General features: G+C 39.8%; 2 protein-coding genes across 3 annotated transcripts; one reads left to right on the top strand and one right to left on the bottom strand.

The window, feature by feature from the left end:
* Window positions 1–1,811: 1,811 nt before the first annotated feature.
* Window positions 1,812–8,956, top strand: LOC117336368. 2 transcript variants are annotated; one of them, XM_033896874.1, is made up of 7 exons: window positions 1,812–3,574; window positions 3,752–3,964; window positions 4,059–4,202; window positions 4,408–4,468; window positions 4,612–5,371; window positions 8,554–8,654; window positions 8,859–8,956. In XM_033896874.1, exons 1-4 carry the CDS (start codon window positions 3,328–3,330, stop codon window positions 4,422–4,424), a joined length of 621 nt encoding a protein of 206 aa, XP_033752765.1. In that variant the 5' UTR covers window positions 1,812–3,327; the 3' UTR covers window positions 4,425–4,468; window positions 4,612–5,371; window positions 8,554–8,654; window positions 8,859–8,956. The 2 variants fall into 2 exon arrangements, with proteins under 2 accessions (XP_033752765.1, XP_033752764.1); XM_033896873.1 differs by lacking the exons at window positions 1,812–3,574; window positions 3,752–3,964; window positions 4,059–4,202; window positions 4,408–4,468 and having other exon boundaries at window positions 4,614–5,371.
* Window positions 8,957–13,294: 4,338 nt separating this feature from the next.
* LOC117336586 lies at window positions 13,295–13,975 on the bottom strand. Its single transcript, XM_033897197.1, has one exon. It carries the CDS (start codon window positions 13,973–13,975, stop codon window positions 13,295–13,297), a length of 681 nt encoding a protein of 226 aa, XP_033753088.1.
* Window positions 13,976–19,414: the final 5,439 nt, after the last annotated feature.

Here is a 19,414-nt window from a genome sequence, read left to right as displayed (position 1 = left end):
AGCAAAAGTCCTGTGTTAAAATCTCTTCATTTTAGACATTTTGTTTGCTTGTTTTGTTTCTTTGTGGAGTTATTTACAATTTTGGCTAAAAGTAATTAATGTACTTAAAAGTTGAAATGAACATAAGCTTTTATAGATATTGCAGTGTGCTAATTTATACATTTTAAACTAAGGAGTAGGACTAACTGAAATGTGATCCATGTGCTAAATCAGTATCTCACTGAGTTAAAAGATAATCCCACAAATGTATATTATTGATACTGCAAAAGTAAGATCATAAATGTCATTTGTACTGTATTAAATTTGCTGTTTTCTTTTTTTCCAGGATTCTGACTGATAGAGACAGACTGGAATTGGTTTGGGGATTATCTGATGCTGGAAGATTAATAAAGAACAATAGGTAACAATAAAAGCATGAAAAAAACCCCCAAAAAAACCCATCCTTTTTGTCATTTTCATCTGTAAGATGATGAGTATTGAAAGTTCAAAAGATGTATGCAGTGCATATTGTATGTAAACCAACGTGGGGTAATGGCAAAGTGCTGACTGTAGGTTGGTGCTTTTCTCCTGCTGCTCTGGCTTTCCTCCACCTCCAAAACCTGGATTGTCCTTAAATGAACCTGGTTGTTTATAGAAATTAAAACGAAATCAAACCAAAAGAAAACCGTACGTTGTGTGCGAAGTTATGTGAAACTGCATGGTATTTCAAGAATTTTAAGGGGGTACATGTACAAAAACTTTGTTCTTATAGGGGAAACCTATGATTTTCACACATAACTTGGCTTTGTTTGATTGAGGAGATGCAGAATGACTAATCCTGAAAGTTTTAAGATGATATGATGTATAGATAATATTTTATAGACTTGGGCCCCTTATTTCATATTTTTCAGACATGGCACATTTATACATGCTTGTTTTTCGAAAATTCAAAACTCTTTAACTTCTGAGGTTTTCAAGATATTTCACTCATTTTTTTTTTATTTTGTTCAGAAAAAGCTACCTTTTCAAATTATGGATTGAAAATATTTCTAAAACGTGAAAAAAAAAATCATTTGGCATTGCTACATAAACACAATAAGGTAACTGTAATCTGTAATACACAAAGTACTCAAAGCTAACTTTCTTATCAACTTTCTCACTGGTTCACAGTTCTAACATTATTATAGATACGTATGATCACGTACTACTAAGACTGGTTAAATTGATATGACTATAAATGCCTCTTAACTGTATAACTCAACTAAACGATAGTCGTAAAGCTGATACGGTAGCCTTATCACTAATGTAAACAATATGACCTACATTTGACTGCCCTGCCGGTAGGGCGTAAGAATTGTACCTGCTGCCCCCATTGCATGATCGTAAGAGGCGACTAAACTTGGGATCTTATCTTTTCTCTTCTTTCTTAACAACTTTCTTCTTCCTAATGTCTCCCTTGACAATACCTCACTTTTGGCCTTTAGTTGAGCGTTCGCCCCTGTGAGGAAGGCTTTGGGTTCTGTCCCCTGGCCGAGACATACCTGAGTCTTTAAAAATGGTAGTTGCTGCTCCTGCTTAGCGCTCAGCAAATTAGGAGTGGGACGACTGGTTCGCCCGTTGTCAGTATAATGTGACCGGGTGGGGTGTGCTGCTGGGTGTCTTCGGCAGTATGCTTCAGTGAGGTAGCACTCTAAATCGGCAAAAGATCCGGCCTATCACAAGGAGACTTAACACAAATATACCGCAGCCTCCCAAAACACACATACGCACTCATCACACGCATACATGTCGCACGCACGGGAGGCCGTCCTTAAAGCTATTAATAGGACGTTCAACAAAATAAACCAAACCAAACCAAACCTACATTTGACAATGACGTAGTAAATATGGAAATCCCTGCTATAAATAGACTAATTCATACTTCTACAAGACATTAAGTTTGGTTCCCTAGGAAAAATAGGAATGAATCACGCCCGAACCTGGTAAGCAGTTCCGAGACCTAAAAACCTACTGTACTCACCGGCTACTGGGTCGTGACTTACTCTGGAATGTCAAAGCCCCGAAACTAACGGGACTCGGTCCCGAGAAATCCACGTGCCGGGACTCCAATTTGATTGATTAACACCCGCGAAATGTGAAAACATAAACTTACGGTAACAGACATGCGCAGTACACAGTACCGGCACAAAGCATTTCGTCTGGAAGTAAACCACTCGTGGAAGTAAACACAACTCTAGACAAATTGACAAATATGACTTACTACGCCGATACATAACATCTGACAAAGGTAACACGCATACTTACAGTTCACATACGATCTATACAAACGGCAAATTACATAATCAATCATGGACATATGATATGAACTCTGAAATAACTTATAAACGACTCGCTACACAGTCTTCAAATATCGCAATGCTCTCGATAAACTGGGTATTTCTACAACAGTATGAGAGCAGTGTAACTAGTTAATAAACTCTACAACAATTAATTAATAACTCGCATTTAAATAGGTGTGTTGCCCTATAACGTTACATTAGTTTGGTTTGGTTTGGTTTATTTTGTTTAACGTCCTATTAACAGCTAAGGTCATTTAAGGACGGCCTCCCGTGCGTGCGACATGCATGCGTGTGGTGATTGCGTATGTTAAATTAGTGAATCCCAAAACCAAGAAGGAAATGACAAAACAACAGATTGTTAAGAAGTCAGGAACAAGGTTAGAACTTTAGGATGAACTGGAAAAAGAACTGGATTTTTTGTCAACCAATCTGTTTGTAGCTCACAGGCAACAGCCACAATTTTTCCACACTAAACAAAGAATTACATGCAAATTCAATTAGTCTCATTATTGATTTTGCAGAGATATTTACTTGTTTTGCCCAGAATGAGATTCAGGGGGCTCACTGGGCTCAGGACTCGGTAACAATCCATCCTGTTATCGCCAGATACAGATGCAAAAAAATGTGAGGATATCACAGAAGAGGCAATTGATATAGTGTCTAAGGATTTGAATCATGACCGTCATGCAGCACATGCCTTTCTAGCAAAGGCCATTGAACATATCAAGAGTCGTGAAGTTCCAATGAAGCATGCATATGTAGTGAGTGATGGTTGTTCAGTACAATATATATCACGGATTCGATTTATGGATGTTGGCTGTTGCCAAGAAGATTATGATAGTACAACGGAACGGTGCTTTTATAGATCTCGACACGGTAAAAATCGCTTTGATGGAGAGGCTGGAGTGGTGAAACAAAAGGCTAGGAGGGCAAATCTTAGTGGACAGGTCGTCAATAATGCTAAATCCTTCTTTGAATCGGTGAATGAAAATAAGAAATTCTCCCAGAGATGGGGGATAATGCGGTCAGAAAGATCCTCTTTGTAGAGTCCAAAGATATTGAAAGAAACAGACCTTTACGCGATGCAAAAACACTTATTGGAACCAGGAAAGTCCACTCAGGCAAAGACTCTTCATCTAGAGGCAAATTACTCACCAGGAGGCTCTCATGCTTTTGCCATGAATGTATACATGGACATTTTGAGGAATGCAACAACACCGAGTATATTGATGAGTGGAAAACTGTTACATTGAAACGTATCCTTTTACAAACTAAGTTTCAAGCACAAAATTGTGCTGAAAGTTATAATATGCAAATGTGTTATATAAATACATGTATTTTAAAAGTTGCAATAGTTTGATGTAAAATGATGTTATATGTTGGATCGTAACAAGTGCTATAACAATTGGTCATACCTTAACTTACTTCATCAGCATTGATTCCAAAGTATCCCCCTGTCAATGATATTAATGGTCATGGTCAGACTCGAGAAAAAGGTGGAATGGGAGTGCAAACCAGAGGCGGCCGCAGATCTAGAGGAGCCAGGACTCGGGGTGGTCAAGAAAGACGAGGTGGTGATGAGGACAGACGTGGAGGTGATGAGGTCAGAGGAGGACGTGGTCAATGCAGACGAGGAATAGAAAACGGTGAGTAATTTAAAATGGTTAAGACAATGTTTGGAGTTACTGAACATACCAAATAAATATACTTCAATGATTCTATTCAATGCTTTATTTACAGGTCATAGCAGTGAGGACAGTTCAGATGATGAAATTAGCAAGGACAGTTCAGATGATGAAATCAGCAAGGACAGTTCAGATGATCCAAGGGGTGAGGAGTGGGCATATAATTCAGGGGTTGAAGAGGGGGCAGATGGTATTGGAGGTAAGGAGAGGCCACATGACCCAAATAGCGTGTTCCAAAAGTATATATAATTTATTTATCAGTTGAAACAGTTAAAATGTTACAAAATACTATTTGTGATCCTTTAAATTTATTTGTGTCAAAAGCAAGATTGCAAAATAAAGTATGCTTACAGCGAAGTATTTTAATGAAATTACATTGATGCATGTGTCTCTTTTCATTTTAGCCCTGAAGAAAGCTTAATGGACGTCTCTGGATTATCTGGGATCCTAGATTTCCTGTTAGCGGTAATGTTGTTACCATCATATATCAAAAGAATTGTTTTGTATCTAAACCTGTTAATTAGTAAATGAAAAACTGCTTTATAATTCTTATTGGAGAATTATTGCAAATAAAAATAAGATTAATTTATTTTCCTTCCACAAACCAGTCTGATGGCCAGTTATCCCCGGTATACCAAGCATCCATCATGGAGGACCAGCCACATATCTCCGGGGACCAGCCCCATACCTTTGAGGAACAGCCATATATCTCTGAGGACCAGCCACACGTCTCTGAGGACCAGCCTCACATATCTGAGGACCAGCCACATATCTCTGAGTACCAGCCACAGAACTCTGAGGACCAGCCTCACATATCTGAGGACCAGCCACACGTCTCTGAGGACCAGCCTCACATATCTGAGGACCAGCCACACGTCTCTGAGGACCAGCCTCACATATCTGAGGACCAGCCACATATCTCTGAGTACCAGCCACAGAACTCTGAGGACCAGCCTCACATATCTGAGGACCAGCCACATATCTCTGAGTACCAGCCACAGAACTCTGAGACCAGCCTCACATATCTGAGGATCAGCCATATATCTCTGAGGACCAGCCATATATCTCTGAGGACCAGCTATATATCTCTGAGGACCAGCCACACGTCTCTGAGGACCAGCCACATATCTGTGAGGACCAGCCTCACATATCTGAGGACCAGCCATATATCTCTGAGGACCAGCCACAGAACTCTGAGGACCAGCCACATATCTCTGAGGACCAGCCACAGAACTCTGAGGACCAGCCACACGTCTCTGAGGACCAGCCACATAACTCTGAGGACCAGTCTCACATCTCTGAGGACCAGCCACATATCTGCGAGGACCAGCTACAGAACTCTGGGGACCGATCTCGTGCAACTTCCAGGTATTTTGATTTCTGTGATCCATTTTTAGCTCACCTGGACCGAAGGTCCGGTGAGCTTATGCCATGGCGCAGCGTCCGTCGTCCGTCCGTCCGTCCGTCCGTCCGTCAACATTTGCTTCAAATCGCTACTAGTCATAAAGTTCTTATTGGATTTTGACCAAATTTGGCCAGAAACATCCTTGGCAGTATGGGAACAGATTTTGCATAAATGGTGACTCTGACCCCTGAGGGGCCAAAGGGGCGGGGCCAAATAGGGGAAATAGAGGTAATTCCTTTAAATCGCTACTAGTCATAAAGTTATGAATGGATTTCAACCCAATTTGGTCAGAAACATCCTTGGGGGAAGGGGAAGAGATTTTGCATAAATGGTGATTCTGACCCCGAGGGGCCAAAGGGGCGGGGCCAAATATGGGAATTAGAGGTAATTCCTCTAAATCTCTACTAGTCATAAAGTTATGAATGGATTTGAACCCAATTTGGTCAGAAACATCCTTGGGGGAAGAGGAAGAGATTTTGCATAAATGGTGGCTCTGACCCCCAAGGGGCCAAAGGGGCGGGGCCCAATACGGGAAATAGAGATAATTCCTTTAAATCACTACTAGTCATAAGTTATGAATGGATTTGAACCCAATTTGGTCAGAAACATCCTTGGGGGAAGGGGGAAAGATTTTGCATAAATGGTGGCTCTGACCCCAAAGGGACCAAAGGGGCGGGCCCAATAGGGGAAATAGAGGTAATTCCTTTAAATCGCTACTTGTCATAAAGTTATGAATGGATTGGAACCCAATTTGGTCAGAGATATCTTTGGGAAAAGGGGAACAGATTTTGCATAAATGGTGGCTCTGACCCCAAAGGGGCTAAAGGGGCGGGACCAAATATGGGAAATAGAGGTAATTCCTCTAAATCGCTACTAGTGATAAAGTTATGAATGGATTTGGACCATACTTGGTCAGAAACATACTTGGGGGAAGGGGAAAAGATTTTGCATAAATGGTGGCTCTGACCCCCGAGGGGCAAAAGGGGCGGGGCCCAATAGGGGAAATAAAGGTAATTCCTTTAAATCACTACTAGTCATAAAGTTATGAATGGATTTGAACCAAATTTTGTCAGAAATATCCTTGGGGGAAGGGGAACAGATTTTGCATAAATGGTGATTCTGACCCCCGAGGGGCCAAAGGGGCGGGGCCCAATAGGGGTAATAGAGGTAATTCCTTAAAATCACTACTAGTCATAAAGTTATGAATGGATTTGAACCCAATTTGGTCAGAAACATCCTTGGGGAAAGGGGAACAGATTTTGCATAAATGGTGATTCTGACCCCCGAGGGGCCAAAGGGGCGGGGCCCAGTGGGGGAAATAGAGGTAATTCCTCTAAATCTCTACTAGTCATAAAGTTGTGAAGGGATTTGAACCCAATTTGGTCAGAAACATCCTTGGGGGAAGGGGAACAGATTTTGCATAAATGGTGGCTCTGACCCTAAAGGGGCCAAAAGGGCGGGGCCCAGTGGGGGAAATAGAGGTAATTCCTTTGAATCGCTACTAGTCATCAAGTTATGAATGGATTTGAACCCAATTTGGTCAGAAACAGGGGAACAGATTTTGCATAAATGGTGACTCTGGCCCCCGAATGGCCAAAGGGGCGGGCCCAATAGGTGAAATAGAGGTAATTCCTTTAAATCGCTACTAGTCATAAAGTGATGAATGCATGTTCTATAAACAATTCTTGAGGTCTTTCAGACCTTAGAGAGTCTGGACTTCATCAATCTTTAAAGCAGTTCGGATTCCTACACTATAACCATATATAGCATTGTTAGAGTTTTACAAATAAAACAATTTGAATATGAACATTATTTCGACATTTGGTCTAATCCAACCAGGTGAGCGATACAGGCCCCATGGGCCTCTTGTTTAATTTCTTTTGGGTTATCTGCATGTTTTTTAGTCTTATCGTGCACAGTCGACCTCTTCAATTTACTTAATTTCATCAATGTATAACTTCAAAGCAATTAACTGAAGGATATATTTTACAGTTGATTTGGTTTATTTGGTTTATTTTGTTTAACGTCCTATTAACAGCTAAGGTCATTTAAGGACGGCCTCCCGTGCGTGCAACATGCATGCGTGTGGTGAGTGCGTATGTGTGTTTTGGGAGGCTGAGGTATGTTCGTGTTAAGTCTCCTTGTGATAGGCCGGATCTTTTGCCGATTTATAGTGCTACCTCACTGAAGCATACTGCCGAAGACACCCAGCAGCACACCCCACCCGGTCACATTATACTGACAACGGGCGAACCAGTCGTCCCACTCCAAATATGCTGAGCGCTAAGCAGGAGTAGCAACTACCATTTTTAAAGACTCTGGTATGTCTCGGCCAGGGGACAGAACCCAAAGCCTTCCTCACAGCGGCGAACGCTCAACTAAAGGCCAAAAGTGAGGTATTGTCAAGGGAGACATTAGGAAGAAGAAAGTTGTTCAGAAAGAAGAGAAAAGATAAGATCCCAAATTTAGTCGCCTCTTACGATCATGCAATGGGGGCAGCAGGTACAATTCTTACGCCCTACCGGCAGGGCCTTTTACAGTTGATTATTATATCCTAATTTATTTCAAGCATGTATACTGGTCAGGAAAAAAGCATACATTCCTATATTTAATACAACTTTATACATCACTGTTATCTCTTTATAGCTTTGCTCCGGGAGTGTAGATCTCTGTAAAACATGGAGATGCAATATTTCCTGCCTTTGTAAGTGAAATGTTGTGAAATTTGTTCGCATGGTGTTTTGTTATATTTTTTCTGTTTTTTACAGTTTTCAATTGTTGATTGTTTTTCTTACCAGCAGTTCATAAGACTATACAGTGGGTCTCTGCAAAAGTGGCTCCCACTAGTACTCCTTCTATACGATTAATTCTAGAACAACCCTTGCAATTGTTTTCGCACCGATTAGCCAAATGTTTCAAGATATATGTTAAACAAAACCTCCAGACGTATCCATCATTTTTGTAAATTATTTAGAGAACCAAGTTTAAATCATGTGACAAAAGTTCTCTTTTCAAAGATGTGTAATTCCCCAACATAAGTCGAACAATGATAAAATAGATTACACCATATATATACACTACGTATGTAATATTTAAGATCCTATAAAAAAAATGCTTCGGAAGTTCTAAACATTTTACATTTCAGGTGGAAAATGGCCTTGCATATATTTCTTTATCAAGAAATGTGTATTCTGGATGCTCCATCTCCGAAGGTAGTGGGGTCTAGGTTCTATTACAAATTTGACAGTAAGTATCCTTCAAGATCAGGTAAAGTCATACCAACTAAAACAGAAGGGAATTATGAATTTTAATTTCATGACGAAATTATTAAATGCACAACAGGTGTCAAATATGACTTATATCCTCTTTTACAATTCTTAAGGCAACACTTAATTCCAATTATTCTTTATCAAAGAATGGTACTAACATGATTCTTTTTCTTCATTTCAGGTCTGCAGTTGTGATTAAAAGAACAGTTTGATTAAAAGAACAGTCTGCTGAGTGCTGTGTAACATTTGGATGATTATTAAAAATATTTTCAAATCTTTGATCGTGTCCGTCTGTCGTCGCATCGTCTTTTTCCAAACTACAACTCAAAAACTTTAAATTTTATATCTTGTAACTGATAATATCCTGAACGTTTTTGCATTAAAAACAGCAGGACATTCTTTGTAACTTGTCTAATGAACATACTCAAACGGCCAGTACTGTCTTTAAAAAGAATTTTGGTTTGGTTTGGTTTATTTTGTTTAACGTCCTATTAACAGTTAAGGTCATTTAAGGACGGCCTCCCGTGCGTGCGACATGCATGGGTGTGGTGGGTGCGTATGTGTGTTTTGGGAGGCTGTGGTATGTTCGTGTTAAGTCTCCTTGTGATAGGCCGGAACTTTTGCCGATTTAAAGTGCTACCTCACTGAAGCATACTGCCGAAGACACCCAGCAGCAAGAATTAATCCTTTTATAGCGAAAATGCATAAGATAAGATGTCAAATGAATTCCACTTTAGAACTGTCCGTCCTGTTACGTGATGAGGGGTGTATCGAAGAAATCAACAGAAGCGATGTATAGAGTGTCATATTAAGTTACCTAACACCAGACAATATCCAGACAAGAAAAAATCATTAAATATTTGCCCACTTTACAGCTCACTGAAATAATAACATCTTTATTTTTTTGTTTCAGAAGCAAAATAAAACTTGTCTTTATTTACAAACAAATATTAATTTCTGTATTTTTCATGTGAAAAAGCACAAAGCGTAATGTAGTTTTCAAGCTGTTAAAAGAAAGTTTGTATTAGGAATTAAATATACCAGGCTATCAAAATATTAAAAATAACATGTTTGATACATCTGTCCTGTTACATGACTCGAAGGTGGTGTACTTGTAACTGGCCTCGAGCAAAAAATAATTGTTATATTATCTTTTCATTGTTTATTTCCAATGGTGGATATGTTTATGTTTTGAAAATACACATTAAGCTACAACACTCAAGTAAATATTTGGACTATCTTTCCTGGTAAAAATACCGAATAGCAAATTTAGTGTTATATCTTCTACAATATTGTTGATTATATCTAGAATCGATGCTGATGTTCCACGGACCGTTCCGCTTAAACCTAAACTATATTGGCCACTATCTGTCCCAACCTGTAGGGTAAAGGTAGGGAAGTTCGGACACTTGTGCAGTAAAACCACAAATAAAGTCATTAACCGAGAAAATATTCAGAAACGGGATGTATGTCATATATCAAATAAAAGTGTCGATTAAATCCAACTTTTTGATAGGGTTCTTTAAAAAATATTTCGATTTAGACGTGAAATATATCCAGCTAAAGTTACCTACATCGAGCTTTCCGATTTTCGGACAGGGGAGGTAAGTTCGGTCATGTGGTAGGTAAGTTCGGACACAAGATACTGAATGGTGTGTGTGCTCCATACATCGAGTTTTTTTTAGCAATATCAATAGATATCATTGTCTGAAATTCTAGTGTGTTTTTTTGCTAATTGCTTAAAGGGACAATTTAGTCAAGCATCCTTTTAATTATTCAAGCAGAATCGATAAAACATATACACAGACTAAATAATCTGCGGTCAACAGTTCTCTGCTACGTAGCCAATGTCCATTATGTCAGTTTAGTTTTGGGAAAGCCCACGTCAAATATAGCTATGCTCCAAATATAGTGCAACTTGTTGCGCCCTCTGGCGGGAACAGAGTTGGTTGTTATACTTATTTCTTTGGATTTCGACTTAACAACATGCGTGGCAAACAGTTGTTACATGTATCATAATTGATAGATTCAATAATGATTTATTGTTTTGACAATTCAAATCCACCAAACACAGGTTTATTCCAGGATCACCGAACGGGAATTCGGGTTCATGTAATTGTGTACACACATGCATGTATACGGCCGATACGTATGCAGAAAAAGATTGTATTTTCATTTGTGTACGAATGCAAACAAGCGCTAACACTAATCTATGTGATTAATTCCATCCTGGATGTAATCAGAACAATACTTATAACAAGTACGAATGGAATTATGATAATGGAAGTTGTACAGAACAAAAATATCGCACTCAACATAACTCCGTAGGCCGATCTAGGTCAAGTCTCGGCAAACTCGCTCGCAACTGTATAAACTTCTTCATTGTTGTCGCAACCGTTCGAAAAACTGACATTTGTTATATTCATGACCTAACAGTAATTCTCCATATTTTTTGTTTATCCATTCACTGTCTACGTTTGGTACGAGACCTAGCTACAATCTATAGTTAAAATATCCGCTAACAGCTTCAAATGCAAACCAATGTTGTTTACAGTCACGAGACGGGGTTGTGCTTGCACACATGTATACAAAGTGTGTAGAGAGACTAGAGACGACTTGCTCATTTGCATATAAATCGTATGATTATACGATTAGGATCCCGCTTACAATTAATTAAAAAAATCATGGAAAACATTTAAGCATTGAAAGCCGTTCAATGCTTATATTAACCATCTGCGAATTTTTTATTTTTCGTGCAATTTTTTTTGAAATTTTCAAATTCAAATTTCAGTTGGCAGTTCATAAGCTGGTGAACTCGCAACTGAATTGGTAGGGTTATATAGTGGCAGTGCCATACAATGGTAAATATAAACTTGTATCAATATATGACCAATGATAGTTCATAAGGAGAACTGAAGTACACTTTCATGAAATGATAAAAAAGTAAACAAACTTGACTAAATTGTCCCTTTAATACTAATGGATGAATATTGATAAGTGTCACCTCTCAAATGAATATATTACCTCTGTAGTAAAGCTAAGTGTGAACTTGAGCAAGTCTACGCCGTGAATAATTATGATAAATCATAATTATAACTATGTTAAATAAATATTCTCTGTTTCTTTATCAGACATAACACACATTTCTTGTTCACACTATTGTTTGCGTATTTTTGCCTGCTTTTTGGTTTCTCTTTTTTTCACAGTTTTTTTCAACAGTTTTTCATCTTTCTCTTCTTTTTGCTTTCTTTTGATGTTGATGATCTCAGGATTGGTAAGCAGTCTATGCGATGTTAATCGCTTTCCTTTTTTTGATATAGATTTTGGAAGAGGACTTGGTATTTGAAATAAGTTGTCTAATTCCTCGTTCCATTGTTTCGACCACGTGATTTCGGATGGCACTTCACAAACATTTGCTGATGGAACAGAGGAGTCAAACTCTATCCCGCCATCAACTAAACCAGCCAGAATGGTTGCAGCATCCATATCTGAAAGAAGTATACTTTCAGATAACATGGGGTCAGCACTGGTCTGCATTTTATCATGTTCCGATTCTTCTGCACATGTGACAGTAGAAGGGGATGACTCACAGATCTGAGATGTGTAAGATTTTGGTGATACAAAATCTTCCGACAATACAAAATCACTCTGTGTAGATGTTGAGCCAAGTGGAACTACAAGAGATGAAGTTGGCATTGGAAAGGGCACTAATGGCGAGGAAGTTGGCATCGATACAGACTAGAAGGATGCAGGCATGGATGGGAATGCAGGCGTCGTTGACAAGTCTGGCATGGATGGCAAGGCTGGTATGGTTGACGAGGCTGGTGTGTGTAGTGAGGCAGGCATGGATGACGAGACTGGCGTGGATGATGAGGCAGTCATGGATGGGAAGGCAGGCGTAGTTGACAAGGCAGGGGAGATCGACGAGACTGGCGTGGATGATGAGGAAGGCATGGATGGTAAGGCAGGCATGGTTGACAAGACAGGCGAGATCAACGAGATAGAGGTGGTTGAGGAGGCAGGTGTGGTCGATGAGGCACGCGTGGATGGCAATGAAGATATGGATGGGTCTCTGGCACTGTTGGCTTTCTGAATACGTCTTTGAACCCATTGCAGCGGATGGATATCAGATTCTTGGGCTTCCTCGGGTCTACAATCAAAAGGAGCTGATGGTGAAAAGGTATCCTTTGGAATTGCCATTGGATTCCATTGGTAGATTCCTGTAGATTCAAAGCCTGAAACAATGTTGGTTCGAGAAAAGGATTTCTCGTACGCTGCTCTAATGAGACCTGGAGCAGATTCCTTATTGACAATATTGTTTGGGCTTGCACTCATGTACTCTGTGCAGATCCGGTTATACTCCCTCATGAAAGGCCCAAAAACAGTTCGATCAAGGGGGCAAAGGTAGTGCGTGGTATGGGGAGGCATGGCCATTACGTGAATGTTGTTCCTCATGGCAGATTCCAGTAACCCTAGTGTCTCGTGGGAATGGTGAGAGTCCAGAATGAGGAGTTGAGGTCGGTCTCCTCCGCAATTCTTGAGAAATACCTCCTCAAACCACTGGACACCAAGTTGATCGTCCATCCATGCATTCGCCTGGTATTTCCAAACAGCACCCTACGGGCCTTCATGGACATTAAAGGATCTGAGGGATCTTGGCGTTTTCCCCTTACCAACTATAAACGGGGGCATCCGCTCCCCAGCAGCACTTACGCACGGAAGGAACGTAATGTTCTCTCTAGAATTCCCCACCCTTCCCGGAACACTTTTACTCCCCTGCCTTGCAATTACCCTGGATGGCTGGTGCTCGAGGCATATGCCAGTCTCGTCCATATTCCATATCGATGTTGGAGGTAAGGAAGTAGCCAGCGGGTACAGATCCAACATATAATTTCCGACAGTAGTTCTGTTAAGCATCCTAGATCTGACTGTAGACAACTTTTCTGGCTTGCGTAAGACTACCTGTGGATTTCGACGACGAAACCCCATCCACCAAAACTTACCAGGGATGTTGTTTGTGAATGGGGTCTTGATATCCAAGTCTTTGCACACAGTTGATGCCCTGGCGATCATCTGGCGTCGACCGATACCGAAACCCTTGGCTGCTAAGTCCATTGCCATATCTGCCATTTTTGTTTCCACTTCGGCTGGAATTACTGGTGGTCTGCCAAAGTTCACTCCAACCTTGCTTCGTCCGGTGACATAGTCACTAAGTGAAGATTTAGGAACCCCGAATTGGCTGGCTGCTTTTCGTACCGACATATTGTTGTTGTTTATAGCATCGATAGCCTTGGTCATATCGGACGGATCGTATTTCCTGTAAATGTTTTGACCTGTTTTCGGCATAACTGTATGGTGTTAAGGATCACAAAAAAAGCCAGTTAAGAAACATTAAAGTTAAAAATCCATAGAAATTGTACTTGTAGTAGCTGATAGCTACCTCCCTTAACAGCATCATCTGACTTCTTACAGCGCCAGAAGTGGAGAAAATGGGAGACAGACAATGAGATAGAGAGGGGGAAGAGACAGACAGAAAAAAGAGTGAGAGGCGAAAGATAGACAGAGATAAAAGAGTGAAAGGGGGATAGAGAGAGGACAGGAAAGAGACAGAAGAAAGAAGAGAGAAAGTAGGAGAGATAAAATAGAGAAAAAAGATATTGTGTTGAGAAAATAGAACAGAAAAAAGACTGACAGAGCACAGACATTGAGATAGGTGGACAGAAAAAAAAGAGACAAAAAGATAGACAGAAAATAGACTGGAAGGGAGACAGAGAGAAAGGACTTAAGAAAAGAACGACAGAGAGAAAAAAGGAGAGTTATAAAAGAGAAAAGGATATTGTGTTGAGAAAATAGAAGAGAGAAAAGTGACTGGGAGAGAGAAAGACAATGAGATAGAGAGGACAGAAAAAATAGGGAGGGACAAAAAGATAAGACAGAGAAAAATTAGAGTGGAAGGGGGGGGGGGGGGGGGGCAAGAAAAAGAGGGACAGAAAAAAGACAGAAGAGAGAAAAGGAGAGAGACAGAAAAAAAGAGATGGAGATTGAAAAGAGACTAGGGAGGGATTTGTTTGTTTTGTTGTACAATCGCCATTTTTTACTAGAAAATTAGTAGATAATCTGAAATATTAGATATATATTATGAGTCATCTCTATCTCATTGTCTCAGTCTTTTTTCTCAGTTCTTTCTTTTCTTTATTCTGTCTCTTTTGTCCTCTCTCTATCCCCCTTCACACTTTTATCTGTCTATCTTTTGCCTCTCACTATTTTTTTCTGTCTGTCTCTTCCCCTCCATCTCATTACCTGTCTCCCATTTTCTGCTCTCTCTCTCTCTCTCTCTCTGTTTATCCCTGTTTCTTTTTTCTCCGTCACTTTTCTGACCCCCCCCCCCCCCCCCTCTCTCTCTCTCTCTCTCTCTCTCTCTCTCTCTCTCTCTCTCTCTCTCTCTCAAAATTCTTTGATTGTTCGCGGAGGGAAGTCCTGGCAGCTACTACAAGAAGACACTTTAAAATAAATCCAGGATGAACGTTTTTACTAGGCTTACACACAATACTTTAACAATAAAACTTTTTTTTCAACAGCTGAACATTTTCATTTCCTCTACAAGCTCTTTTACTTCATTCATTTTGCAGAAACATTTGCTTTTCAATGTCAGAATATGTGCCAACACCACAATGCTTCTGGTTGCGTGTACATCTCCTTTACTAAAATCGTCGCCCGTCATTATTCGGCAAATTTCTTCAGCAGCCCATGGGCACGAGGCTGCAATTTCTAGCATCTTGTTAAGTAGACGGTAGACACTTGGGTGGTCATACAACCATTCGGTCTGAAACATACTCTGAAGTTCTTGTGTCAGTACAATTTCATTAATTCTGTGTATGTTTCTTTTACCCCTGCTTCTGTCAAAAATCTCGTGTGTAAGTGACATAGCTACCATTTGTAAAGGAACCAATAAAACTTTCTGATTTGAACGATGAAAGTCGTTGCATAACAAGCAGTACCGTAAAATGTGCAACATTGTTAGATTTCATGCACAGAGGTTCGTTACAAATGATATGAGATATGGGTCGCATATATATATGTGCGACCCATACATCATATCATTTGTAACGAACCCCTGTGCCTCATGCATGGTTTATTCACACCTAGGTGATATTTGATAAAACGCGTTCGACGCAGACGAGATATAGATCTGTATGTATGATACAAAGAATAAAACAGAAAAAAAACGTTCGAAAAAATATCCAATATTTGTTTGTTTTTTTGCAACATATATGCATGTAGTATGATGGGCCTTCAAAGGAATTTGCAGGTAAGTCGGAACTGAACAATCAACAACACGGCGAAGAATATTTCATTAGGCCTATTGTGCTCTGATTTCGGGAATGTACATGTATGTACGTTTAATTTAACGTTTAAATTATGCTAATTCTTACACAACGCAAACACAGCATTGCTGATGATTGCTACAAGGTGACTTTGATAGTGTTTCTGGGTGTCCGAACTTCCCTGCCTTGTGTTTTATGAGGGGGTAGGGATATTCGGACACTTTATTTTGTCGATTTATTTAATATTGCGTTTGTTTTGTTTTTTTTAAACAATGTAATAATGATCTAAAGACGACATATATTTTAGAAAGGATACTTTCCGTCGGCTGACAAGTCGATCGAAAAGGAGAAGACGAAGTGAATTCGGTAACGTACTATCGAAGAGCTTCTAAAACCTCGATTTAAAGTTACCGCAGAAATTTGTGACGTATACATAATAGTAAACTTTTGACCAATCAGAACTGGCCTTACAGACCGAGTACACAGATGACATTATATCATCAGTTGAGGAATTGTATTGGCTATGAAATACACGATTTGTGTTGTCTGTACATAGCGAGGTGAACAGTGCATCGTAAGAAATGTGAAGTGTCCAAACTTCCCTCCCTGTCCGAACTTCCCTACCTTTACCCTATACTGAACACGACCATACTCCCTTCCTGCCCGCTCTGTTCCGTCTGTATGGAGTGTACAATTGTCCGATATTAACACAGACTCGACTGCTTGTATTTGTGCAATAGCTTTGAAAATGTAGTTTTTTTGGCAATCCGTTAATCTTTACATCAGTTAATTTTGTTAGTACATAAATTATCACATAACATTTTTACCCCTACATTCATTGACAGTAGGACAGCGTACACTTTACGCACCTCATTTACATATTTGCCACCATAAACCATACGAACTTTCTATGTTGGTATTTTCAATAACTTTTTTCCATTTCGTTCTCATTTTCAAGGAATGACAATCATTCATTCACACACTCACCTACAAGTTCAGCCTGTGTATTACATGTATTCTGTTCCTTTGTAGCCCTTTACTTTCTGTTTTTATAACACTTTCGTAATGACGAAGCAATACATTCTCTCGCTTATTTTTCTGTTTTATCAGGTTGATTTTCTGATGAGCGTTTCGTATTTTTTTAAGAAGACATTTATTTTGACACGCCTCTTCATTCGCTTATTGACATTTTGCACAGACAACGCAGATAATTTTTTGACATTTTACCAATTTGTTTTGAAATGTAGTTTAACACCTAATTTCAATTTCTGTTCTTTAAAATCCTCGGCACATTTTTATCTGTACTTTGTTGATTACATTGCTGATTTGGTTGAGAGGAATGAGATGCCCTGCAGGTATGGCGTAATAATTCTACCTGCTACCCCCATTGCATGATCGTAAGAGGCGACTAAATTCGGGATTTTATCTTTTTCTTTTCTTTCTTACCAACTTTCCTCCTAATGTCTTCCTTGACAACGCTTCACTTCTGGACTTTATTTGAGGTTCGCCCCTGCAAGGAAGGCTTTGGGTTCTAAATTGAATAAATACTTCATCTAGCATTTCTTCATGTTTTCTGTTCTATTGTGACCCATATGTATCCATGTTATGAGACAAAGTTTTTTTCAAGCACGGGGCACGTCGCAGTTATTGTAAAGGGGGATCGGGCTGGGCAAAGTTAGATTTTTTCTCTTGATTTTCACCAGAATATATCGGTAAAACTATCTGAAGGCACATTTTTCTATTTATCTGTATATCATTAATGACATAGTTTGGAAAAGGCCTATACACATCCATCGACTGTGAATCTAACAATAACAACAGTTGTTGCATGTCCTGTGATTCAAGGAGCACAAATGTACACTTGTCAGTATCCGTTAAAATTGTTTGTGGCATTTCATTGAGACCATTATCTACAGGATTGGGGTGTGACATCCAAGCAAAGTGCTTTCATCAATGAAGAAAAGTGATCCCCCACACATGTTGCATCTTTCATTGAATTCATGTGAAAATGTATCTATCGTAAATTGTAACTGTTCATGCAAGGCAGGTTCAGGCCAAAGCAGCCACATTCTCGGATTACTTTTCACTTTAAATCATTACCAAAAACTTGATTTAAAAAACTATACCATGTGTCATTTTCAAAACATAAATGCCTTAAACATGGAATATTCCTCAGCGACAGCAAGGTGTCGCTCCACAGGCCCAGCAAGGTGTCGCTCCACAGGCCGCTGCCCTGCAGGTAGGGCGTAAGAATTGTACCTGCTGCCCCCCATTGCATGATCGTAAGAGGCGACTAAATTTGGGATCTTATCTTTTCTCTTCTTTCTGAACAACTTTCTTCTTCCTAATGTCTCCCTTGACAATGCCTCACTTTTGACCTTTAGTTGAGCGTTCGCCCCTGTGAGGAAGGCTTTGGGTTCTGTCCCCTAGCCGAGACATACCAGAGTCTTTAAAAATGGTAGTTGCTACTCCTGCTTAGCGCTCAGCATATTTGGAGTGGGACGACTGGTTCGCCCGTTGTCAGTATAATGTGACCTGGTGGGGTGTGCTGCTGGGTGTCTTCGGCAGTATGCTTCAGTGAGGTAGCACTATAAATCGGCAAAAGTTCCGGCCTATCACAAGGAGACTTAACACGAACATACCGCAGCCTCCCAAAACACACATACGCACTCACCTCACGCACGGGAGGCCGTCCTTAAATGACCTTAGCTGTTAATAGGACGTTAAACAAAATAAACCAAACCAAATCCACAGGCCGTTGATGATTTAAAAGTTCAAGAAATCTCAAAACTTAAAACGAAAGAGAACAGATGGTGTAAAGTCTAAATTTTATTGTCCAGTACAACAACCACTTCCATTCAAGAATATTGTTACAAATTTAACCACGCAGCTTCAATCAACCTATGTCCAGCTTAAAACTTCATTACCAGCTAACATAGATGATCTTGTAACAGTCGCCACTAAAGTTGGACCTGTACCTAAAGGGTCAGTTTTGTCATATCAACAAAAGAAATCTCCAGACAGCACAAATATCATCAATCACCCAGAATATCCAACATTTCGAGGTAGTGTTACAAATGGGGGAGCAGAATGTCTGATGGATTGAAAGTTACAACATCAGAGAGTATTGATTTAGAAAAAACCACCTTCGAGCAATCGAAAAATCCCTACTGGCAAAAATTCGTGAACGCAAAAACCGCATAACATCATCAGTTTTCAAACGTGTTTGCTCTTGGAAAAACGATCACAACACCCTCGCTGATGACCTCATTAAAGGTAATAAAGTACAAACAGCTGCCATGAAATTCGGAATCGAACATGAACAAGAAGCTGCTGATTTCTATGGCACTATAACCGGAAACAATACATGCCGGCTTGGTGATTAATCCTTCCTGTTGCCATTTGGGAACTT

Source organism: Pecten maximus, chromosome 10, assembly GCF_902652985.1.
Source record: "Pecten maximus chromosome 10, xPecMax1.1, whole genome shotgun sequence".
Taxonomy (NCBI): domain Eukaryota; kingdom Metazoa; phylum Mollusca; class Bivalvia; order Pectinida; family Pectinidae; genus Pecten; species Pecten maximus.
This window is presented reverse-complemented; position numbering and strand designations above follow the sequence as displayed.

Bases quoted from the DNA above. Each gene is read 5' to 3' on its own strand.
- LOC117336368 (XM_033896873.1), top strand. From the start codon at position 4,651: ATGGAGGACCAGCCACATATCTCCGGGGACCAGCCCCATACCTTTGAG. The intron at 5,372-8,553 runs GTATTTTGATTT...TTTACATTTCAG, and splicing joins CGATCTCGTGCAACTTCCAG to GTGGAAAATGGCCTTGCATA.
- LOC117336586 (XM_033897197.1), bottom strand. From the start codon at position 13,975: ATGACCAAGGCTATCGATGCTATAAACAACAACAATATGTCGGTACGA.